This window comes from Acinonyx jubatus, chromosome C1 (assembly GCF_027475565.1).
Source record: "Acinonyx jubatus isolate Ajub_Pintada_27869175 chromosome C1, VMU_Ajub_asm_v1.0, whole genome shotgun sequence".
Lineage (NCBI taxonomy): Eukaryota > Metazoa > Chordata > Mammalia > Carnivora > Felidae > Acinonyx > Acinonyx jubatus.
The window spans coordinates 189,186,415-189,211,564 of NC_069381.1; the positions used below are offsets into that span (position 1 = coordinate 189,186,415).

General features: G+C 42.1%; 1 protein-coding gene across 3 annotated transcripts; it reads right to left on the reverse strand.

Annotated features, from left to right (window-relative positions):
• Window positions 1–517: 517 nt before the first annotated feature.
• MDH1B (malate dehydrogenase 1B) lies at window positions 518–25,139 on the reverse strand. 3 transcript variants are annotated; one of them, XR_008295534.1, is made up of 12 exons: window positions 24,968–25,139; window positions 21,033–21,145; window positions 17,640–17,774; window positions 17,302–17,444; window positions 15,226–15,722; window positions 12,048–12,189; window positions 10,583–10,746; window positions 8,037–8,176; window positions 7,445–7,496; window positions 4,817–4,897; window positions 796–985; window positions 518–623 (listed from the first exon to the last, which is right to left on the reverse strand). XR_008295534.1 is itself a non-coding variant. In XM_015085416.3 (11 exons), the coding sequence occupies exons 1-11, from the start codon at window positions 24,987–24,989 to the stop codon at window positions 954–956; spliced, it is 1,521 nt and encodes a 506-aa protein (XP_014940902.1). In that variant the 5' UTR covers window positions 24,990–25,139; the 3' UTR covers window positions 518–953. The 3 variants fall into 3 exon arrangements, 2 of the variants coding, with proteins under 2 accessions (XP_014940902.1, XP_026908428.1); XM_015085416.3 differs by having other exon boundaries at window positions 518–985; XM_027052627.2 differs by lacking the exon at window positions 21,033–21,145 and having other exon boundaries at window positions 518–985; window positions 24,968–25,035.
• Between the last annotated feature and the right edge of the window lie 11 nt (window positions 25,140–25,150).

Below are 25,150 nucleotides of genomic sequence, written 5' to 3' on the forward strand. Positions count from 1 at the left end.
TTTTCAGAAAGTAATTTGTACTGTAAGATCTATTGAAACTACACGGAAAGCACAGATATCAGCAGTTTCTAACATGACTCCTGGGCTTTCAAAAGCTCCTAATTGGCATTTGTAAAGGGTTCTATTAGCTTGAAAATATATGAGCATATTGGTTTGACTACTACTGCTTTAATAAAGACTGTAATTTTTACTTAAACCATGCAATTATATGGTAAAAATATTAGGCTTTCCTTTCAACATTCTATTTATTTTCAGTGTCAAGAAACAGAGACCCATTCAATCTAAGCTAAAGTAAAAGTGCGATTTATTGTAAATATAATTATCCCAAGCAAACCAAGGAGAAAGGATACACAGCCAGACCTAATGAAGGTGGTGAACCTGACTAGCTCTGAAGACCTCACAGCAGAACTGTGTGGCCTTCTCTAGTTTATTGTCATTACCACCATCCAGACAGCAAGTTACTTATCCATTTTTCTCAGTGCAAATTTTTGGACACAGAGAGAAAAAATCTAGCTGGTTCTCTCTGAGTAAAGTATGTTTATTCTGGTACAATCAGATGAAGCCAAAGGTGGTGAGACCAGCTGAGCAAACATGGCTGCTTATGTCCATGCCTTAGGTGTGGCCTGTGGGAGGAAGCAGATTCTCCTAGAAGGATATATGGGCAAGGATGCAATGACTGACAACTGTATTTTAATGTGGTTTACAAAATAGCAACTGACACTGAACTGTATGAGAAAATGGGACAGTAAGGAAACCTATGGGTGGATTCGGGTAACACAAAATGACTGGACTCACTTTTTCGTGGGTGTGTGCTGTCACTATCGTTGTCTAGCATAACATCATCTAAGATGAAAGCCAATCTTTTCAAATTATTCTTCCCTAAATACAGACATTCATGGGTCTTTCCATATTTATTACATTACTAAAGAACTTTATAGTTGGTCTAATATGCTCTATTGCTCTTCCATAGTTTTGCCTTCAGAATCTGTAAAAGGAAGAGGATAAAAGGTATAACTATTTAAAAATCTATTAATAACCTATATTTGTATTAGCTTTTGTTGCTCTCCTCTTTCTTCTGTTCCCTGGATTCCTGTATTCCATGTGATTCAATTGAGGGAGCATGTGTGTGTGTGAGAGGGATTCTATCTAGGAGGGACACTGAACCACGAGACCATTGCTAGGTATTTTTATACAGCAAAACTAAATTCTGGCCTCCCTCCTCACCTCAATCTATTTCTATGTGCAGTGTCCCTTGGCTCCTTTGCTTCCCATTCTCGATTTTGTTTGCAGCTATGTTGTCAGTTCCATTTATTCTCTTGGCCCTGCTTCTCATCTATGCACCAATTCCAATTCCCTGTGGTGAGCCCCACTTCAAAGCCCATCATACTGTACATTTTCATAATGGAAGGTACAATTGATTTGTTCATTTTATTGGACATTTAAATAAAAGTGTGGAGGCGTGGGTGAATATCCTGACTGGTCAACCACAAAGAAGTCTGCATCAGCCTTGTTTTCGTACAATACCGTGACAACTAGGTTATAGACTTTGAAAATCTGGACTCACAGATCTATCTGTGTCCATTTCCTTACATATTCATTCTAAGGGAATGATTCAGTTGTCATTGACACAGCCCTGGTTATAAATGTAGGAAGGTAGGTTCCAGAAGCATCAGTGAGCAAAGTTGAGGACCTGGGGATGTGGGATGGGGAAAGGGTTTGAAAAGAACTGTATCTGGGGGAAACTTGATCTCTTCTACCCAGTTCTACTTATAGAATAAGAAACAGACTAGTTAATGTTTTGTTTCCCACCGACCATTTATGGGTGCTTGACTGTATGGCTTTTCAGAGATGGTTAGAGGAGTCGCATCTGAAAAACCCACCATAGTAAATAGAGAATGAAAAGAACAGAGATTTTAGTATCTAAAACACATTGATTTTTGCAGATCTTCTCATTTTCTCCTATGTTGTTTCTTCCATTCCAAGTTTCTCTGAAAGCCTTGCTCTTTAGGAGCTGCCAGATGCCAGATCACTTTCATATGGCATCTCAAGAGCTGGACTATGTTCTTCTGACTGCAACATTATTGTCTAAGACTGGACAATGTGAGTCATGACCATTAGCACTATAGAGATTGTTTCTTACTCGACTGACTTACTGTCTGGCATAACTAGATCTTTTTCCTCATCTTGGATTAGATCAGAATACATTCTATCTTTGTATTCTGAAACCAAAATTAAATAAAACATATTGGCTGTAGACTATAACAACCTCTGAAATGTTCTAGGTCAGTGTTTTTCCATCTTTGTTGACCAGGACTTACAGTTAAAAATGTATTTTACATTATAGTCCAGTACGTGCACTTGTGTGCATATAATAAAACAAAAAAGTTACAGGAAACAGTACTTACCCTTTTCTAATCTTTACTACTCATCTTTGTCTTTCTATTCTATTCAAGTGCACCGGGAAGAAAATTCTGGTCTTCTCACTGTTCTTTTCTTATCAATTTTATTCCAGTTTAGGGAAAAAATGCCAGTTGTCATACTGATTTTGTCACCCATAAAATTTTTTGACAACTCACCGAACTCACACTGGAAAGCTCTATCGAGTGATATTTGATTCTTGATGCTCATTCAACAGCTAGCCCCGAAACAACCTGAGATCAATCCCATTTTCTTTATGTTATCACCACTAACATTCTTCAGTCTACATAAGATTATGACTTAGTAGAGGGTCTAAGAATCTACCATTAAGAAATTTTTTTAGTTTGTTTATTTTTTGAGAGAGAGAGAGAGAGAGAGAGAGCGAGCAAGCGCAGGGGAGGGGCAGCAAGAGAAGGAGAGAAAGAATCCCAAGCAGGCTCCTCACTGCCAGTGCAGACCCCAATTCAGGGCTCAAACTCATGAACTTGAGATCATGACCCGAGCTGAAATCAAGAGTGGGATGCTTGATTAACTGACTGAACCCCCCAGGTGCCCCCTAAGAATCTACCATTTTAATTAACCACTTAGATTGTTCTGACGTCGAAACTCAGGAGTAGATCCTCTACAATTTGGCTTTTCTCCATCTGTTCTGGAAAGCTGCCAGTCACCTTCATCATGACAGGTCTTCCAGTTTTTCTCATTTCCCTCACAAGGGCCTTGGAGCCCTCACTCCTTTCCTGAGTACTGCTTAGCACCAGCAGGCTCACTGGAACAATAGTGCTGACACTCTGATCCCTGCAGATACTGTCTCCCTGGGCCTCTTAAAGTACCTATTCTGTCTGGGACTGAGCTCAGCACAATCCTGCGGACACTGACTTGGGCTGCGTGATCATCCTCTAGGGGCCGATGATAAAGCCACATTAGTTTTCTAAGCCTGACCCACCCATTCCGTGATTTGTCTGGCCATCCACCGGCTGTTTTGCTGAGCTCTCAGCCAACCATTCAGCCAAACTGGAGATGTCCTCCATCCACCTTTTCCAGTTCCATTCATCCTCTTGGGACCCTCTGCTCTAGCCCAGCTACTCTATTTAATGTCTTCTGAATACAATTCCACACTGCCTCAGGTTCACACTTCTGGTCATGCCTCAGTCACCTGACATGTCTCCTTGGCTCATGTGTCTCCTTCTGGTGGTGCACCTCCCACAGCCTCTTCTACTCTTCCTCTTAGCATGCTTCTCTTTCACTACATGACATGAGTAATTCCTACTCATCCTTCTAGACTCCACTCCCATTTTGTTTCTTCTTGAAAGCCTTTGCTAACACTCCTGTCTATGTCAGGAGACCCCCAATGTGGTTCCATTATGCCTGGGCCTCTCTCTGCATACCACTGCCTTCTCAGTTGGGTAGGTTTTTTTTAATTTTTAAAAAAAATTTATTTATTTTTGAGAGAGAGCGAGCGAGCAGGAGAGGGGCAGAGAGAGAGGGAGACACAGAATCCCAAGCAGGCTCCAGGCTCTGAGCTGTCAGCACAGAGCCCGACGTGGGGCTCGAACTCACGAGCTATATAGATCATGACCTGAGCAGAAGGTGGACGCTTAACCAACTGAGCCACCCAGGTGCCCCTCAACTGGGTAGTTTTAAGTCAGCTTTGCTGTTTCCCACGCTAGATGGTGAGCACTTTGAGAGCAAGAACAACATTTGATTTATGTTCATGTCTCTAGAACCTAGTATTTCTTTCTTTCTTCTTTTTTTATTATGCTAAAAACATGTAACGTGAAATCTACCTTTTTAACATGTTTTTCAGCGTACACGAGCATATCAACCAGGTACACATTGTTGTACAATAATCTCTAGAATATTTTCACCATGTGTGACAGAACTAGCACAGTTTCTAACTAAATATATGACCATTTGGTTATTTTTAGCTACTGTAAGTCCCAACTAAATTTGAAGATATGACTAAACTTCTTCCATATATTACAAGGACCTCTCGTTTCCTTGTGAGTTTCCAGATTAGTTATTATGTACTCTCTTTACTTTTGACCCGTCTTGCTTTGCTTTATTGAGCTTTTTAATTCATTGTGCATCTTTGCATTTACTTTTTAATATTCTTATGGCTCCTTTCCCAAGACATGTTTGTGTGGCCATAACTCTGTTATTGTGTCCCCCAGTGTCTCTCACAGTGGCCAGCATACAGAAGGTGCTCAATGAATCGCTGGTAATTTCCTTCACAGGTTTTAATAGATTTTAAATATGATCTGATTTTTGAATATAGGATAAGGGTGATGAAAGGCTTACCTCCCCTTCATGGTTAATTGATGATCAAATTCCTTTCTTCAAAATTTAGTGTTAAACCTTGGATAAAAAGGACATTTTTTTTTTCAATTGATATACCTACCATCTGAGACTCTTTGATTTTCCTGGTTGGTGTATGTGGTGGGTAAGGTGGTCTTTTCATCTCTTTCGTCTAAGTCAGTTTCTAAAAGTCAAGAAATTATGTATTAAATTAATGGAAAAGATTAAACAAACCTCATACACGAATCATCTCATTGATATGTTAATAAGCAGAGATCTCCAAACAGCAAAATTCTGATTATTTTTAATGCTCTGATCTTGGAATCTCTGGAACAGTGTTTTGGTCAAGGTCACCTTCAGGTGACAGAGTCAAGATAATCAAATCTATCTATCTATCTATCTATATATCTATATCTATATATATATATAGATATATATACACATACACACACACACACACACACACACACACATATATGCTTTGACCTTTGTTAATGAAAATAGCATAAAATCAGGTTGTTCTTTTTTCACAAAACCCTCTATAATGCAAGTATTATGGAAAATTTAGGACTAACTACCAGTCAAAGGAGTCAAATTTAGAATGACTGCTTTATACCCCATTCTCAGAAAAGGAATTTGTAGCTCTACCCTGCAAAAGCAGGAAACCTCACAGAGGGCCTCAAAAATCTGGGAATAAAAGAGTTCCAGTGAAAATCGACTGCTCTTTGGACTTCTGAGTCCATACCCTTGGATTCCATGCTGTCTTTGGGCTTCATTTACTTTGGCCCATTTCTGGTGACTTGACTACCAGGCAGAACCAGGTCTGAATTCCCAAAGCCCACCTTTCTGCCCAGAATCTCTTTTCCTTGAGGTCGAGTCTCTCTGCCCTTCCCCTATGGCAATGCTTTGACCTCACTAAAACTTCTCTAGTCTGGACCAAGGAAGTCCTCTGTCCACTGCCCAGTTCTTTTTACCTGTTAATTCATTCTAAGAGGCAGATTGGGTGAAATCTGTGCCACACTGATTGTTAAATATTTTCAATATTTAGAGATTAAAGAAAGATGATAACATTTCCTTGTCAGTTTAGGATTCGAGAAACTGCCCATGAGAAAAATAAGCTTATTAAAATTTATTTTTTTAAGTGATCTAAAAGTGAGTGGGATGTTGTGGGTTGGATTGTGTTCCCAAAAAGACATGCTGAAGTCCCAATCTCTGATACTTGTGAATGTGACCTTATTTAGAAATAAGGTTTAGCAGATCTAATCAAGTTCACAGGGGGTCATACTGGTGTCTGTGTTTCATCTCAAATGGACACCATTTGAGAAGAAACACAGACACACGCACAGAGAAGACTGACATGTGAAGACAGAGCCAGAGATTGGAGTGATGCGGCTATAGCCCAGACCGCCAAACACTGCCACCAGAAGCTCGAAGAGGCAGGAAAGGGTGCTTCCCTAGAGCCTTCAAAGGAGTCATGACCCTGTCAACACTTTGCTGTAGGTCTTCTAGTCTCATTTATTCACTAAGGAATAAGTTTCCCTTGTATAAGCCCCCAGTTTGTGGTAATTTGTTATGGCAGCCCTGGGAAATGAATACTTATGACATACGCATTTATAAGGTCATAGTGCTTTTTTTTAAAGCTTTTTAAAAATGTTTATTTTTGAGAGAGAGCCTGAGTGGAGGCAGGGAAGAGAGAGAGGGAGACAGAGAATCTGAAGCAGGCTCTGCGCTGTCAGCACAAAGTCCCAATGTGGGGCTCAAACCCATGAACTGTGAAATCATGACCTGAGCTGATGTCAGATGCTCAACCAACTGAGCCACCCAGGTGCCCCAAGGTCATAGTGTTTTTAAGAGGTAATTTCTTTAGCATTCTTATGAGATATTTTATTTCAAAGGACACACTGAACTTGGTAGTTTATTTTGTCAATAATTTCATTTAAATGTGATAAAATGTAGATTATAGTTACCAATATCAAATAGTGATTCAGTTTCAACAAATATTTTATTTTTTTCATGGATGATTATGGTGATCTTATTTTTTTTAATTTAAATTTTAGTTAGTTAACATACAGTGCAATATTGGTTTCAGAAGTAGAATTCAGTGATTCACCACTTACATACAACACCCAGTGCTCATCACAAGTGCCCTTCTTAATACTCATCACCCATCTAGCCCGTGTCCCACCCACCTCCCTCCATCAACCCATAGTTTGTTGTCTGTCATTAAGAGTCTCTTGCGGAGCACCTGAGTGGCTCAGTCAGTGAGCATCTGACTCTTGGTTTTGGCTCAGGTCATGATCTCATGGTTCGTGGGTTCAAGACCCATGTCAGGCTCTGTGCTGACAGCAAGAAACCTGCTTGGGATTCTTTCTCTTTCTCTCTCTAAGCCCCTCCCCTGCTCGCATGTGCATGCTTTCTCTCTCTTAAGTAAATACACTTAAAATAAACAAAAAGATTCTCTGTGGTTTGTTTCTCTCTCTTCTCTTTTCTTTTTTTCCCCATCTTCCCATATGTTCATCTGTTTTGTTTCTTAAATTCCACATGAGTGAAATCATGTGGTATTTGTATTTCTCCGGTTGACTTGTTTAGCATAATACATTCTAGCTCTATCCACATCATTGCAAATGGTAAGATTCTATTCTTTTTGATGGCTGAGTAATATTTCATTTCTACAACTATTTTAGTAGTCTTTTAATAACAGCTCAATAAAATGTCACATCTAAAAGATTACCTGATTGATAGGGCTGGAAGCTGATCAAATCTCCAAGTGCAACAAGTTTCTCCTGTTGAAAAATTTTATAATCAGAGAAGTAAATGACCACAATTGCTAACTTAATCATTCTTCAATAGAAAAGCACCTTGAGTCTTGATTTTTAAGTAACCAACAAACATTAAAAAAAAAATTTTTTTTAACGTTTATTTTTGAGACAGAGAGAGACAGAGCATGAACAGGGGAGGGTCAGAAAGAGAGGGAGACACAGAATCTGAAACAGGCTCCAGGCTCTGAGCTGTCAGCACAGAGCCCGATGCGGGGCTTGAACTCATGGACCGCGAGATCATGACCTGAGCTGAAGTCGGATGCTTAACTGACTGAGCCACCCAGGCGCCCCGGTAACCAACAAATATTTTTAACATGCCAGAAATTATATAACCTAATGAGTAGTGCTCTTCTGTTGATTTCTTCAAACTCTTTTTGCCTTCTTATTGTTTTTAGGGATAAGATGCAACTGAATCCACAGAAGATCAGCATTTGCCTTGGCCCAGAGAAAATCAGTTTATAGTCAGTATCAGAGTCAGCCCTCCTGTATTTATTTGGACATTACCTGAATTAGATCACTTGTCATTCTGGTCATCATTTGATTACTGATTTCAATATCTTTGAGATCCGTAAGAACCACCCAAGTTCCATTCTCAAATTTTACAGGCATAGAAAAGACGATCCCTTCAGGAATACCAAACTGGCCTGCAGTGAGCAAACACAAAGCAAAGCAAAACAAAGTGCTCAGAACAATAAACCCTTCACATTAAGCACCGTAGAAAAGGACAGACATCGTATATGGTTTGTAATGATAATGGCGGAACTATATTTCTGGCAATTCCTCTCCTGGGAAGATCGAAACATTTACTCCAGAAGTATTGCCTGAGCACCTCTCCAAGTTCTGACAACTCTCTCCTCTGTGTTTCTCTCCGAAAGAAGAACTACTGTTCCTCTTGTTGCGCCTTCTGTTGCCTCTGGCTTGGTTCAAACCCCCTGCCTCTGCTTCGGGGGCCAATGCAGTCTTTCTCCTCCATTTTTTCTGGATTCCTTTTGTCTGCTCCTTGTGGCCTTTCCTTGACACCTCAGTAGCCCAAGACTCCAAGGCATCTGTCCACCTGGCCTTGCTCTGCTAGCCTGAATGTGGCTGGTCCGTAGCTCTGGTGTGAGGGCCAGGGTGGCTGGGGAGGGGATGGACGGGAAAGTGGATGACTTCCCCGCAGTTCCCAGGGCTCAGTTTGGATGTGTTCCAAATAAAAAAATCAACAATACTTACCACTAACTGAACAACATACAGATAAAACTTCCCCCTCTTTTTGTGAGTCAATCAAATGAGAAAGTTATTCTTGCCATCTGGTCATCGAAAATGTTGTCAGTAGAACCAAAATGGGAGGATAGTGAAGAAACTGGGATCTAAAAGGCCTTTCCTTAGAGAGCATCCCAGGTTCTCTGTTCAGTCTCTTTTTTATCTGTAAAAAGCCAGCCTTACGGGTGGACAACATATGAGAGTTTACCTATATATTTCAGGGAGATAATGATTACGTCCTCCTCACCTCCAATATTGATCCCGTTGCTTGCTGGTGAATTCCTACACAGCTTAATCAAACTGTTTACAAATAAAGACAAGGTTTTAAATGCCTGTTACACTAAAAAGGTCACACGCTGGGGGCACCTGGGTGGCTCAGTCGGTTGGGCGTCCGACTTCAGCTCAGATCATGATCTCACGGTTTGTGAGTTTGAGCCCCACGTCGGGCTCTGCGCTGATGGCTCGGAGCCTTGGAGCCTGCTTCAGATTCTGTGTCTCCCCCTCTCTCTGCCCCTCCCCTGCTCATGCTCTGTCTCTCTCTGTCTCTCAAAAATAAATAAACATTGAAAAAAAAAAGAACTATAAAAAAAGGTCACATGCTGATTTGAATTCACCTCATTCAGTAAAAGGGTGCTTCTCACCTTAATTGCAACTGAAACAAGATCCACACTGTGTGTCTAACCATCAAGCAGCAAGGAGGAGACCCAGCCACAGCCCTGCCCTCAGGGTATATGCCCCCTAATGGTGGGGACGTATGTAATCAACCATGCCACCAGTGAGGGCAGGCTGGAATATGCTGACAGAGGAACAACATGCTATGTGTGTACAGAGGACAGACAGATTGATTCTGACTTGGGGGGCTTGGGGGGATTACCTTGAGCTGCACTACAGCCACTGGAATAGCAGGGAAGATGGTGGTTCTCCTGATAACATAAGGAATATGTTAGATCACATGGGAGAGGAAGACAGTTCAGTTTGGTGTAGTTTGGTTTGAAGCGACATCTAGGTGGCAATGTTTGCATAGGCTGCAGCGCAGCAGAGAGTGAGGCCTGAAGCTTTAGGCGTGAATGAGTTTGCACAGGGAGAAAATAAAACACAAAGGAAAGAGGTACTTTCGATAGAAGAACCCACAGAACACAGAACGCCAACTGTTCGCTCTTTCCTACTTTGCAAAAATGGTAGCAGTCCTCTGAAATGGTTTTAGCAGATGAAAGCAGTGAGGCTGTAAAAATGCATGTCTGGTATTTGTGGCTGGAGAGCAGGCTTTCCACATTTCCACCGGCACCTGAGATCTGTGTCCTGCTGTGCTCTCTGGATCCTGCCCCTGTGCCTTTGCTCCTGTGGCATCTGCAAGATGTTCTTCCCACACTTGTCTGCCACAGCAACACTACTCAAGCTTGAAGGCTTCCTGGAGTGTCACCTCCTTATTGAAATCTGTCCTGATTCTTCCTGCCATCTGCCTAAAATCAACCTTTCTTTCCCTTCCTCAGCGGGGATGCAGTGAGAAAAACTTAATGGAATGGTTTAGTTGTTGTTAGCTGGCTCTTCTTACTCTGCTCGAGACCTCCTGAAGGCAGAGCCCAGGTCTGATCCCTGTGTGCTCCCTGTGCATTCACACAAACACTCCTGGATCTCTGAATGGATAACTGAATGAATGCATGGTGAATAAATGGCAATAGAACTCTGGACGTCCGGACAGTTTATAGTTCACGTCAGGCAGGAGGTGGGGAAACGGAAGTAGGAGCACAGAGCATACCTGGAAGTTTGAAAATAATACAAGGTTTAAAAACAAAACAAAACAGATTTACCTTCACTTAGTACTCCTAAAGATACGATCTCCCCAGGAGGTGAGCCCTGGTACCAGTATTTCAACGTAGTGGCTATACTGTGTGCAGCTAAGATGCTTCCAAATTGTTTTCCTGTCTCAGTCAGCTTTTTGAGAGTTGCCACAAACTGTCCGTTTACCCACTCCCTATAAGGAGACAAAGAAACAATTTTACAAGGGAGGGAGGAATGCAAGTGAAAAAGAATGTTCCTTGGGTCAAGGATCTAAGTATTCAAGCTTCTTCAATCTCCTAAAAAGTCAATGGAAAAGTAACGAACTGTAGCAGAAAGGAATCCCAAAGTGTCAAATGAAAAACATGATAACAAATATGAAACACACAAACATGGTCAGAGAACTGCAAGAACGATGACTTCCATTACAAAGAATTTATTCTATACGTAGATGTGATCTTTGGAACCAGTGGTATCTTTCATCCTAAATAAAATGATATCATAAGACTTTGAGCTATTCACATTGAGACTGGGGGAATAACTAAGTTGTCAGAATCTATAAAGTTTAAATTCAGGGAGCAGTTCACCTAGACTAGAACAAAGCCTTGAATGGCTGTCCCTGCTAAGCCAGCTGGAGATAGCTCCATGAGACACTGCTCCTACCCAGAGGAAGCATGCTCCAGGAGAGTGGGCTCAGGGCACATCATTTCTGGGCATGGATGAAGTGCTCTGATCTGAGGAAGGGGCAATGGGAAGGAAATGCTGCAACTGGAAAAGGGCTGCAAAGCTTAGAAAAAAACACTTCAGAGTCACTTCCCCGCCCCATCGTATTGGGGGTGCTGACTGTGGCAGGCTTGGGTCTAAGTGCTTTGCCTGTGCTAATCCCTTTCATCTTCCCAACAGCCCATAAGGCTCATACTGTGTGACCATTTCCACTTTGTAGACGAAAAAACTGAGGCCTAGAGTGGTTAAGGAACTTCTCTGAAGTCACACAGCTGATAGGTGGCTGCTTGAGAATTCCAATCCAAGTGGCTTGGTCCTTGAGACCATGCTCTTCACCACTTCTGGGTTCTGCCTCTCCTGGGACAGAGCACCCAGCACGGGCCTGGGCCCGCTCACCACCTTAATTCCTTATTCTTGAAAATGTTCCCACCGATTTCAGTTAGGATACATGTCTCTGTCTCTGTGTTAAATGAAGACTCACTTTCCGTATGCTTGCTTTAGAGACAAATTTAAAGGAGTATGTGGGCTACTTGAAGGATAGTCTAACACAAAAATTCATACTTGCAAAATCAAATAAGTTGGGCATGGGGATTGACTGATTGATATTCTGTGGAATTTTCTATGTTTCTTCAATAGAGCACATAAACAAAGGTGGGTGTGAATAATGTCAAGTTATTTTTGTACAATGATTTCTAAGATGATTTAAAGGATTATAACAACGATTATACATTTGCCCAACACTGTTAGTATACTTGACTTAAAAATATACCATACCTATCAAAAATCAAGCTCAAAACAGGACGTGAATAGTTAGGAGGTCCCCAAATAGCACTCTCATATCTGTAAACTCTGGCTTTTCTCAGATCAATGTAGTTATTCCCACTAATATTGCCCCAAACGATCACATTTTTGATGCCTGTGAAGAAAAAAGAAATGTTTAACATAATAATGAGCATTAATATAAAAAAGTTGCCTGCAGTCTATTTTTTGACTGTGCGTTTATCTTAGGAGTGATCGATCTTTTTGCTATAAGATGATCTTAGTTTATGGTCCCCCAAAATGTGGAAATGGCGTGGATAAGTTCTTTAATCATCGGGGTTTGGCAATTCCTAATCGTGCTCTGTGTAGGGCACGGGCATATCATTGAATTCAAGAAATACTGAAATGCTCCCTCAAAGAATTACTACTGAAAATTGTACCACCGGTGTGATCCTTTTACCACTCTGCTTGCCATTAAGAGAACTTTTTCTCTGCTTTGGTTCTGACAGAGTCCTTGATTCTACACTGGAATAGAAAATTTTGGCAAATCACTTAACCCCTGAGTTGGTTTCATTTCCAGCAGAATGAGGGTGTTATAATCAGAGGACCCCAGGAACGTCCTAATCAACAAATAATTGAATTGGCTTCTGTGTGTGAGGTGTTTTTAGGTGGTACGTTTGGAAGAAAACAAATGAGCCCAAATCCTTGCAACATTCTGGGGGTGGAGGGGAGCGGGTGACAAAACTACTATACAAAGTGATGTGTACTATGAAGGAAAATAAGAGGATAGGGGTCAGAGATAGTGATTAAGATTTAATATGATTCTAAAACTGTGGCTCTTTTAAGGATATTGTATCCAAAGTGAAAAGTAAGTAATCTGATTGGTTGATTGATTCACTTATTTATCTGCTTAAAGACTTCATTCTAAGTTCACACTACTTCCTACTGTGGAGATTACATTCTTTACTGTTCTGCATGAGGGAAGATTGCTGTTTGGTTTCACGTAGCAGAATATCCTTGTGACTTGGCTTAACTAGAAGGGATTCGCTTTTCTTCTATAATAACAGGTTGAGGTAGGCAGTGACACGGGGGTTTGCTCCGCGGCTCAGAAGATGCTACTCTCTTGGCCTGCCCCACGTGGTCCTAAAACAGCTGCATCAGCTCCAAGTATCACACTCTCACACAGTTGTGTGCAAAGGCGGGCAGTAGGAAGAAGAATTCTGCTTATCAGATTCAAGGCTCTTTATAGCTCTGTTAGAGAAAATCATAGTGGACATCTGCTGTTTTTTCTCCTAACATTTCTTCCTAATGTTTTTCTTTAACAGCATCCTGGTTTTCCTATAAATAACTACCCTTTCTCAATTTCAGTCCATATGGTTTGGGTGGGGCTGTCCTCACCCCTCAGGTCTATCAATAGGCACGAGACCCAGATTCCAGATTTCTGGCCACAACAATGGTTTTGGAGATGGGCAAATGGTCCAAGCCTGGCCAATGAGATATTATCCTGCTACTTATGCACATTTGAGAAAGCAAACCCTCTTTATACTGGGGTGGCTAAGCTACGAATGTATGAGTCTGGAGACACCCATGGCCACTTTGCCACTTTTTACAAAGAGCCTGCCTGAGAATCAAACCAACTCTGAGGAAAGCAGGGCTGAGGGATAGGTCAAGAGAGAGGACCAGCTAGACCTGACATCACCATTTAAGCCCCAGCATCCATCTATGCCTGAAAAAAAAAAAAACCCACAAAAAATGATCTGACTTCAGGTGCTTTGAGTGGACTTTCTATCACCTGCAACAGAAAGAGTTCCAACTAAGCCAATGCACATGGTCTGAGAAACAGGGTTATGTGTGAACTGAACTCAAGGGATATCCTGAAAAGGTCTGCTACCCCCTTGGCATCTGGAATCTTCCCCCAAACGATTCTCCTTGATGCTTTTCAGATTTCAGGTCCCTCTGCTTCAATGTCTTTGTTGGTGCTGAGTTTCTTGTTGCTACTCCGCTGACAATTCCAATTGACTGCCGTCCCTCTCATGTCTCTCTTTCCTTTACCCAATAGCTGAAATTTGTCAAATATAATAAACATTTTTAAATACAGCACCCTGCTTTTAAATACACCAATCCGGGGCACCTAGGTGGCTCAGTCAGTTAAGCAGCTGACTTCAGCTCAGGTCATGATCTCATAGTTTGTGAGTTTGAGACCCACGTCGGGCTCTGTGCTGACAGCTCTGATTGGATTCTGTCTCCCTCTCTCTCTGCCCCTCCCCCCACTCGCGTTCTGTCTCTCTCTGCCTTTCAAAAATGAATAATTGTTAAAAAAATAAAAAAAATACACCAATCCATTTTCTGAACTGGTCTCATCCTCACAGGATTCTGATGCCCGCCATTCCAAAGACCAACAGAAGCACAAACAGCTCAGATATAATCCCGTGGACAAGTGCAATACCCTCGCAAATGTCTACCACATGCTGGCCACTCTTCCAAGCACTTTGGAAACATTATTTTTTGAATCCTCACATCAGTTCCAGGAGGTAAGTGCTATTAACATCCTCATGTTACAGATGAGGAAACTGACGCAAGGTTAAGTGATTGCCCAAGGTCACACAGGTGGGAAGTGAGGTAGAGCCACTTAAATACACCCCTGATTATTTTTTTAAAAAAACACTGATTACCTTAGTTGACTATTATAATGGAAAATTGGAACATTAGGTTTCAAATTATAGCTTGAAAAATATGTCTTATATGAAACGTTTGTTTACTAATTTTTATTTAAAAAAACTTAGTCTTTATTTATTTTTGAGAGATAAAGAGACAGAGCATGAGCAGGTGAGCAGGGGAGGGTAAGAGAGAGAATGAGACACAGAATCTGAAGCAGGCTCCAGGCTCTGAGCTGTCAGCACAGAGCCAGACGTGGGGCTCAAACTCACGAACTGTGAGATCATGACCTGAGCCGAAGTTGGACGCTTAACCGACTAAGCCACCCGAGTGCCCCTGTTTACTAATTTTTACAGTGATGGACAAAGTCAGCCAGTCATTAAAAACAGTAAAAAACCAAAAACCAAAAACCAGTTTGCACAATAGTCAGATCACACAATAAGTTTACCCAGAAAAATCCTAACGGGTATGGTGTTCTTCCTAGCTGCTTTGAGATCGCCCTGTTTAAAACCAGAAACAGAAACGGAAGCTCACTCACTGGAGGGGGCTGTTTTCAGTTTTCTGGCCAGCATGGCTTTGGCTTGGCCTTCCACCCCCAGCGCCACAGCGATGATATTATGTGCCACGTTTGGGGCGTATCTCATAAGCAAAACTGTTTTCAGATTCACGAAGGTTTTTCCTCCCACAATAACTCTGACGGAATCGTGAGCATTTTTCTCAATCAGGTGTCCAAACAGCCTACACAGAGGAAGCCTGCTTCGGATGCAGCCTTCTAGAGTATACACCTCCCGGTCGGCGCTGTCGTCCAGGATGATGATCACGTGGGCCTGGCGGAAGGCCTCCTCCACTCTGGTGCAGACGGAGACGCTCCGGAGCAAGGGTGCCACCAGGTTCCGAGTCTCAGTCATGAGAAGGTGGAGATCTTCTTCCGCCTGCTCTTTGTCAAATAGATTTATGCTCATCTCCGTATGCATTCCGAACACCTCGCCACTTACCAAAATGGGAATTAGGCTGTAGCAGGCAGGGACAGATGCACTAATAAAAATGCAAAGCCAGATTATGAATAGTTAAATCTTTTGCCCCTGTTAAGCCTTTATTCTTAATAGATATTTCAGCATGTGCAGTAATCAGGTGATCTAATAGCTTAAATCAGTGTCCATAGCTGCATAGACTTTTTAAGACTAGAAAGCAAAAGTTGAACAAAAAAATGCTCACTACTAATCCCTTATTCTGGCCCTCTGAAAACAATCCCCAAATAAGAAATGTACCTGTTTCAAAAGTTTCAAATAAAATAGATTATGCAGAAAGCAGAATTTAAAAGAATGGTGTCACATCACTCTGATTACATGTTTACATTTTGTCTTATAAAGGTAAAGAAATAACAAGTTTTATTTAGCCATAGCTATTTTCTACTTTATATTCTTATCTACAAAGTAATGACATTTTGGAGGAAAGGGCTATCTTTTCTAAATCCTTGCAAAGAAGGCTAGGATCAGCATAGGCTAGGCATCATGGGTCGGTGTCCACAATTCAGCAAGTATCTGGGTAGCTGACCATCTGGGCCACTAGTTTTTTCTCTTTCCAAGCTTTAAATTTCCACTCTTAGGTTTTAAATTCGGCAGTCCAGAGTGAGTCCACAAAACCCTAGGCCCCCCACTCTCAGCCTCAAGAAAAGCAGAGCCCCAGGCCCACGCATGCTTACATGTTCTCTCTCTCTCTTTCTGTAACAGTGACATCACCATGTGGCTCAAGGTGTGCCATGTAAGTTCCAGGAGGTGTAAGTAACAAACCCCTTTTTCCAAAGTTTCCTGACGGTTATTGCTGAGGGTGTCTTGCAATCACGGTAAGAACCACAGGCTGGTCCAGCCACAACACTGGTTAGTGACGCAGGCACACAACAGGAGGTGACAGAGGAAGAGCCAAGGAAGAGTCAACGTCAGCTCTAGCAAGTGGGGAAGAGGGGAAGGCAGCGGGCAATGAAATGAGAGTGGGGGAGGAGACAGAAAGTGAGGGAAAGGGCAGGAAGGACAGCAAGGCAAAGAGCAAGAATGAGAGCAGCAGAGGGCCTGAGAGACACAGACTGAGGGGACAAGAGCTGGAGATGGGGTTATCAAAGTACTTATCTTTGCTATACCCTTGCTCTTCGATTGCATGTGTGTGTGTGCATATACACGCTATATTGTAAAGCTTAAATATGGAGGCACGTGGGTGGCTCTGTTGGTTGAGCATCCAACTCTTGATCTCAACTCAGGTCACAATCTTGCTGTTGGTGGGATCGAGCCCCATATCAGGCTCCACACTGTCAGTGCAGAGCCTCCTTGGGATTCTCTCTCTCCCTCTCTCTGCCCCTCCCTGGCCCATGCACATGTACCCTCTCTCCCTCTCAAAATAAATAAATCAAAAATCTTAAAAAAATAAAACAAATATGAAGCTATATTGAGGGATATATATGCATCTATCTATCTATCTATCTATCTATCTATCTATCTATCTATCTATACAAATCTCGAACTTGACATTCAGATGTTCTTCCATCATGGACTTAATCCCATGCTATTGTTCTTTCTAAATATAAACACCCAATCTCACGAATCCTGGAGTTTGACTGTGCTACCTGGTGATCCAGACCTGCAAGGGATTGACAAGCTCTTTCCTGACTTCTTCCTGCAGTTCTTTTTCTATATGTGCTTCCAGGTTCTCTTGAGCAATTATCTTCATCAGCTCAGTAGTCATGCTAGAGGTGACACCGTAGTAAAGCTAAATATTAGGAAAGAAAAAGTCAACACCGAGAATACATAATTAGCTGACAGTAATTATAATGGGAAGTTCTTATTTAAAGCCAGAAGAGCGTAAAAGGAGAGCTGAGGGAATACTTTGGAAAGCAAGACATTTGAAGAACAGCGTGAGAGAAGGATAATGTTTTGAGCAAATAAACCAACTTAATTCGCATACCTGGGCGTACTCCAGGAACTCGTTATAGCCTCCTAAAAGCAACCCCTCTCCTCCACGATCCAACAGCTCTCTCCAGATGATGGGGGAGTTTCTGTGACTCCACTTATTCTTCTCACACAAATCTTCTAGCCACTCCTATTGAATGATATTCCAAGACACGTTATCCATTGAATCGGTGTCAGAATTTAGTTCAATACTTCAGAATTCAAACACAAACTAGCTTGTTTTTTTACTACCACTGAGTATACATAATAAAATTTAGACATCTTTACACTGTAAAAGGTATATGCAGAAAATAGTAGTGAGTTAAGTAACAAATTGATCAAATCAGAAAGATGATTCTTCAAATTTGCTGACCTAATGAAAGTTGCTCTCTTTGCTGAGGAGACCGTGAATGAAAGTGGAGAACTTAAAAGAAAAGCCAAGTGTCCCAACTCCTCTGATATCCAAAAAATTCAACTGGTTCTTCCCTTGCTTTTCTCTATGAGATATTTCCAGTCTTAGGGCCACGTAAACTTGACCCTGATTTCCAAATATGTGGGTATAGTTTATGTCATTCAGACTGCATTAATGAGCTAAAAATCATCTATGGATGTTAATAATATTCATTAGGAAAAGTTTAAATCATAATTATCTGGTTTGTGTAGACTAGGCTTTCCAATGACAAGAGCTGAGTAGAGCTAGAGAGCAATTTTCTTGTGAGTAAAGTACATGATAGCATTCTTGCCATTGGAGGCATGTGTAATGAGACTACCTTACACATAAAATCTTAGAAACTAATTTATCCTGATTATGCTGAGGGTCTCTGTGCCTTTATCACCCCTTAAAGCAAATAATGCTGCTGGGAGGATTCTACCATGGTTCCCCTAGTCATTATACAGCCTGAACAGCGAATGTATAGGTCTGGACCCTGAGGGTGCAGAATCAAGAATGGAACATACAGTCGGATAGGGGAGAATTTATCAATATGAATCACTCTTCTACAACTCAGTGGTATATATCCTGGCAAGAACCTCAGAAGACAGTGGTAACACGTTTCTAGAATGGCTCTCTGAAGCTTGGAGAAAGTGATGGTTCACAAGAAATGAAATGGAAATGCCAGAACGTCCATGGAAGACAATAGGAGAAGGAATCAAAAAGCTCAGAAAAGTGGGCATGCTGGTATGGATATGCTACTATGGAAGCATGGAACCTACTAGTCAGTTACGTTCTCCGGAAGGGCCTGGGGACACTACTTTCATCAAAATGATAAGAACTGTGCTGGTGATATGTTTTCAGCATCACTGGGAAGCCTGGTATGGATGTCCATTACTGGCCAGGGCTATTAAAGGACATGCTGTTCTAGAGCTGGACCCCCTGGGGATTGGGATGATAGAATCCTGAAATAAAAGAGGCTGGGGACAGTGCCCACCAGAGAACATCTGTATTGTGATAAAAGCATGAGACAACCAGCAGATAAGGTGACTTAGCTGAAGGCACAGTGGGCTCACAAAAGAGACAGAGGTTACGCCACGGCCCTAGAGAATGAGCCACCACTCACTAAAGCTGATCTAGCCATTGTTGCTGCTGAATGTCCACTGTGATGGTAATACAGACCAACACTGACCCGGTGATAATGACACTATCCCTCAAAGACATTAACCAGCTTCTTGGTGGCAAGGTGATTACATTTCACCCCTTTCAGCCTAGAAAGGGCAGTGATTCATCCTGACTGGAATCAACAATCTGGTTTGTGTAGACCAGGCTTTACAACGACAATCACAATCAATATTCTGGGTAAAGAACTGCTTTTCCTGCTTGTGGGGCTTTGGCCAGCACCCTGCCCAAGAGCTTACAAAATATTCAACCTAGCAACACGGGATCCTGTGTAACATCACTCTGAACCACTTTGGATTAAAGCATGTGTAGAACTGGGCATGTAACCATGAGATGCACTGGCCCTATCATAAATCACATCACATGGTAGCCTGATAGAGGGATAGGACAGCCCACTGGAGGTGCTTAGAGGTTGCTACCTTGTAGGGATAAAGCACTGTCTTTCAGGATGCAATATATACCATGAATCAATATAGTGCTTTTTCCCCAATAGGTGACATATATGGATCCAGGAACCAAGAGATGGAATTAAGAGTGATCCTGCTTACCATCACTCCCAGTGACCCACCTGGAGAATTCGTGCTTCGCCTAACCTACTCACTCTAGATTCTACGGGTCTGGAGGTTCTCAGTTCCAGAGGTGCAAGGGTGGTTCTATCAGGAAGAGTTCCATTAAACTTTAAGTTATGGCTTCTGCTTGGTCACTTGGAGCTCCTGTGCCAAGGGACAGCAGTCAAGGGAAGGAGTTACCATCCTGGAAGGAGTAAATGCCACTGCTGATCTGGGGCATGTGGGCAGAAAAGAATATTTGGCATCTAGGTGATCCATTGGGGAATCCTTGGTACTGCTTTGCTCAGTTTTGACAGCAAATGTGCATGTGCTAGAAACTAGGACTCAGACCCCTAAGGATACAGGTCTAGTTCATTATGCCTCATAAGTCACCTAGACCAGCAGAGTGGGAGGGGGATCGACATTGGGCCGTAGACAGAAAGGTGACGAGCGTCAGTTACAGCCCTAAAATGATATGCAGTGGAGACTATGGTTCTTTTGACTAACCATCTTCTTGTAAAGTTTCCTCAGGGAAAGATGCCAACCAGAACCTCAGAAAAGCTGTTCCCAGATGGTGTGAAATTATTATTTGGAGAATGTGGATCCAAAAGGCACAGCTGGTGAACTGTAGCAGATCCTGTCATATGTCTTTCAGATTTCCTCTTCATGACCAAGACACGCACTGCCTGGGCCACCAGGTGCACTGGCTGCTGATGGCTCAGTGCTGAGTCTCTCTACAGGAACCGACCTCAGAGAGGTTCCCTTGCTTAGAATTAAGTCCCCTCCCGAAGGGCAGCCTGCATCCAAGGACTGTTAGTTGTGCCAGTACAAAAGCCCAGGCCCCTCGCCTGTATTTAGAGTATCTCTGAAGGGCCACCCAGCTTCAGAGTTCAGGGCTGGCTGAGCCTTCTGACGCAGCAGTATGGTAGTGTCTCGTGTCATTAGAAATCAGATGAAGGACAATGAAAAGTTAAAAAGGATAATATAAGTTACCTGGACTCTAGGAGAAAAAATAGCGAAATTTATTCCACTGATTGGTTAGGGCCTCATTTGTTCTACTAGCTACTGGGGAAAAAAATACATAATGTTTTGAGACTGGTAAGTAGAAATTTATTTTAGTAGTGTTAAAATATCAGTAGTATATGAACGTTTATTATTGGAAGCCTATCTGATACACTGGCTAATATTTCATTAAATTAGAACACATTTTGTGAGTGTGTGAGTTTAACACACTAGAAAGGCTTCTTACCTCCCAAACATGAGGATGTTGTGTAATTTTATGTATCCGAAAATTAGGAAGATTCTTTTGTAAATAATCTGCCAGAAGTTCTGCTTTAGCATAATATGGGCAATCTGCTCTACCTAAAAGAGTTCAAAATAGCAACATTTTCTTACATCACACAGAAATTGTCATGTAGTTATAAGTATTTGCCATATAATTACAGAAATAATGATATAGTTATGATATATTCTATTACATAGAATTATTGTATAACTGCCACCATGTAAACTTTTGATTTTTATAACAGCAGTAAACATAAAATTATTTCATAGAAGGTCAGGATCTTAAGTAATAAAATGTGGAAAGAAAATAAAGACTGTTGGATATTTACTCTCTTCCAGCATTAGCTAGATCTCACTCTCTCTAAAGGACTGCTGTGCTACTAAGCATGAATTACGAGTAATGAACTACCCATTAGTATCCACTAAAAGGCCAAGTATGAAGTGAGGAGTGGTGGTAAAATCACATGGTGCTAAAGGGAGGAGAAGCCGAAGGGAGAGAGACGAGTCTGGGATAGCTTCTATTTTCTGGCTTGGGCAGATGATCCTGCACTTACTAGAGAGAAACCACAGGTAAGAAGTTTAATTATAGACAAGTGCATTGGAGGTATGTGCAGTATATCTAATCGAATATGACCAGCAGGTAGCTGCACATGTTAAGTCTCAAGTACAGGACCCACGTGAGGGATTAAGATACAGACTTTGTAGCCATCAACACACAGGAAGTTAAAGCCACCAGAGTAGATGGGATTAGGTGTCTGAGGGAGTAGGAGGAGAGGGGCAGGAGCCAAGGGCAGAACCCCCTCTGCAACAATCTTCCCCAGTTACTCCCAATCATGAGTTCTTCAACTTCAGGGTGACTTCTTAATCATCAAACTTCCCACCCACTCCCTGTCTGTTAGCCTCCCTGTTTAGTTCAAATCCATGGTTCATGAATTCAACCACTCTCTGGCTCATGTTGTAAATTATCTTGCCCTACTATGCTTCTGGCAAATCAGCCCGGTAAAAGTGTAACTGCCTTTCCTGTTTCTGGGTTCCATTTGCTAGGCACCCCTGGAGAAACATGGTAGAACCAAACAGAGAGGCGCCATTATAAATTCATGGTCACTAGCCTCAACTGGCCTTCAACTCTGCCTGGAACTCCTTCTGTTTTATCATCACTCTTTTCTGTTCTTCACAATTACCCTTCTAAACTTGGCCCGCTTCTTGCAAACCTCTTGTCTCCATTTTCCCACTACTATTGGAAGGTGACAGAAAACCTTGCTTTCTACTTTACAAAAACAAACCCAAATCACACAAAAAGGCATCAGCTGGTAAATCCTCCAACCTCCTACCATCATTCCTATAAGCCTGTCTGCATTTGGACTCATCCTTTCCTTCTTCCTCCTATTCAATGGAAGGTGGCTCCTACCTCCTTTCCAGGTCTAATCTCACCACTTATGCTCTGAATACCACCCTCTTCTGCTTTCAGAATTGCCTCTCTTTCAGCATTTTATCTCTGTTCTTAATGTTCCTTTTCCATCGTATTTAAATATAGTACAGTTATATTTAAGTTTTTCCTGTCCTAAAAAAACCAAAAAGCCTATGTCCCTCTTTAGCTAACGCATTCTACCTGCCCTTTTCTATGAAAATTTCTTGAAAGAGTCCTCTACATTTGCCATCTCCAGTTTTTCACTTCCATTTATTTCTTATCCCATTTCAATCTGGCTTTAGCCATGACTCTCTGGAGGGACATCAGGGAAGAACCTCCATGTCATTACATCCAATGGATACTTTTTGATCCTTCTCTCATTGACATTTTCTTGTTGGCATTTGCCCTCTTCTATCCTTCTGAAACACCCACTACGGTCAGGTCACTCTTCGGGTTTTCATCCTACTTCTCTGGCCATTCTCTCCATACTTTGTAGGCTCTTATTCCTTTATCAATCCCCTAAAAGGAGCATTCTTCACTGCCTCTTATCTTCATACTCCATGCATTCTTTCTGGCTAATCTTCTCCACTCTCTTGGTTTCAGGTAGAAATCTGTACATCCAGTTCAGAACTATCCAAGATGTTTACAGCTTCCTGTAGTTTTCCATCTCCTTCTGAATGTCTCATAGGCGCTCAGCATGTCTAGGGCAGATTTTTCCCAAACTCCCCCACTGAATCTGCTCCTTCTCTTACGTTCTTTATGTTGACTATGTAGTTATTTAAGACAATTAAGAGTATCCAGGGTATTAAGCCTACTTTTCCAATTTTTGTTTTCAGTGACTCCTTATCTACCCATTTTTCCAAACCATTGGTTGGAAATAATTTTAACTATTTCTTCTCCCTTACTTCTCTTCCTCGACCTAATTAGACATCTAGTGCTGTGAATTATGTCTCTGTAATATCCCTCCAGTCCATTCACTTCCTTCCATTTCCATTGCCCACCATCCCAGACCAGGCCAGCCACTATCTCCTTCTTGGACTATTGCACCTAACTGGGGTCTTGGCATCTAATCTTTCTCTTCCAATGGAGAATAACATTCAGGTAAAATGAAAACTTGATTATGTTCTCTCCTTCCAAAGCCTTCCATGTACTTTGGATAATGTTTAAAATACTAAACATGGCTCACAAGAATCTATATTAACTAATTCTGGCCTCAGCCTACGATACTCTCTCCTTTGTCCCCTTTACTCCAATCCTACTAAATCTATTTCCATCTTCTGCTTATTGTACACTCTCAATCATCACCAAACTAGCTTTCCTCATTCCAACCCCACTCCTATGCTTAATCCCTCTCTTCTTCCCTACCTCCTTTCTGCTAGGTAACTCCCCATCTTTCAGATCTCTGCTTAAAAAACCACTCCCTCTGGGAGGTCTTTGACTCCACTAAATGAGGTCTGCCACACTGCTCCTACAGAACCTGCTCCGTCACTGACACACAAGCACCGTTCTCTGTAAGTTTCTGTATCACTGCTTTCTCAGCAAATAGTCAGTCAGTGATCAAAAATGTTCTTCTGAATGAATAAAGAAGCAAGCAAAATCGGTTTCCAGGCAGATGGGAGATGCCAGTTGTGTTAATGCATCAGAAACTTCAAATAAGGACTGGACAGCTTCTGTAAAAGTCATTGGTGACTTTGGTGAGGGCCATATCTGAAAGGAGGTAGAAGCAGAAGCCAGATTGAATGGAAGGACCTGAAGACAAGAAAGCAGTCTGCTCTTTCAAGAAACTTGCCGAGAAAAGGGAAGGAGGCAGGTACAATAGCCTGCTGCTTTTCCTGAGACCCTTTAGTGGTTTTTCTGGACGCCAGTGGACGTTTTCAATCCTTCCCCTCCATTGCTACACAGGTGGGCTTCCTAAAATGCAAACACATACTCTCCTGCTTAAAAAAAAAATATTAAGACTCCTCATTGCTTTCAAGATACAGTTCAAACACCTTTGTTTGGTGTACTTTATGTGCAAGGATCTGACTGCTGCTCCCATTCTAGCCCCAGGTCCAGACTGTTCCTCCATTAGGCCATGAGACTTCTAGCCTCTTCTAGCTTTTATCTAGAATGGCCTCCCTATCGCAAATATTCACAAATCAGCTCCTGGAACGCCTCCCAGAGTCCTGTGCACATCTCCCTTATTTCATTAATTCCAGTGGATCTAAATTTCTTGTTTACATGCTGCTGTACTCCGTGAGACCGAAAGCTCTTGGAAGGCCCGGGTGTTATGTTTTCCCCCACTGTATCCCAGTGGGCGGGAGTGCTTTGCACAGGGCGCTGCCCAATAAACATCTTTGAATGAATGCATAAGAAGCTTGAGGTGGTCCATATAGACCACATAGCTGAAGTCGCTAGAACAAAAGTTAAGAATATCACTGCTAATTGACCAAAGGAGGTGAGAGTTTGGGTGTTTTGAGAGACCTACGGGGGGGCACTTGGGGATCACTCACCCGCAAGCACGAATTTGGCCATGTTAAAGCCGCGACCTAGGACCAGGAACCGCGGCTCAGCGGTTCCCTAGCAACCACGGCGTGGCGCAGGCGCACTTTGAAGCTGAGCGCGGGGTCTGAGGCCTTGTCGCAGACATGAGGTGTTGGGGTACACGATCACACATTGTATTTAAAAGCCTTATG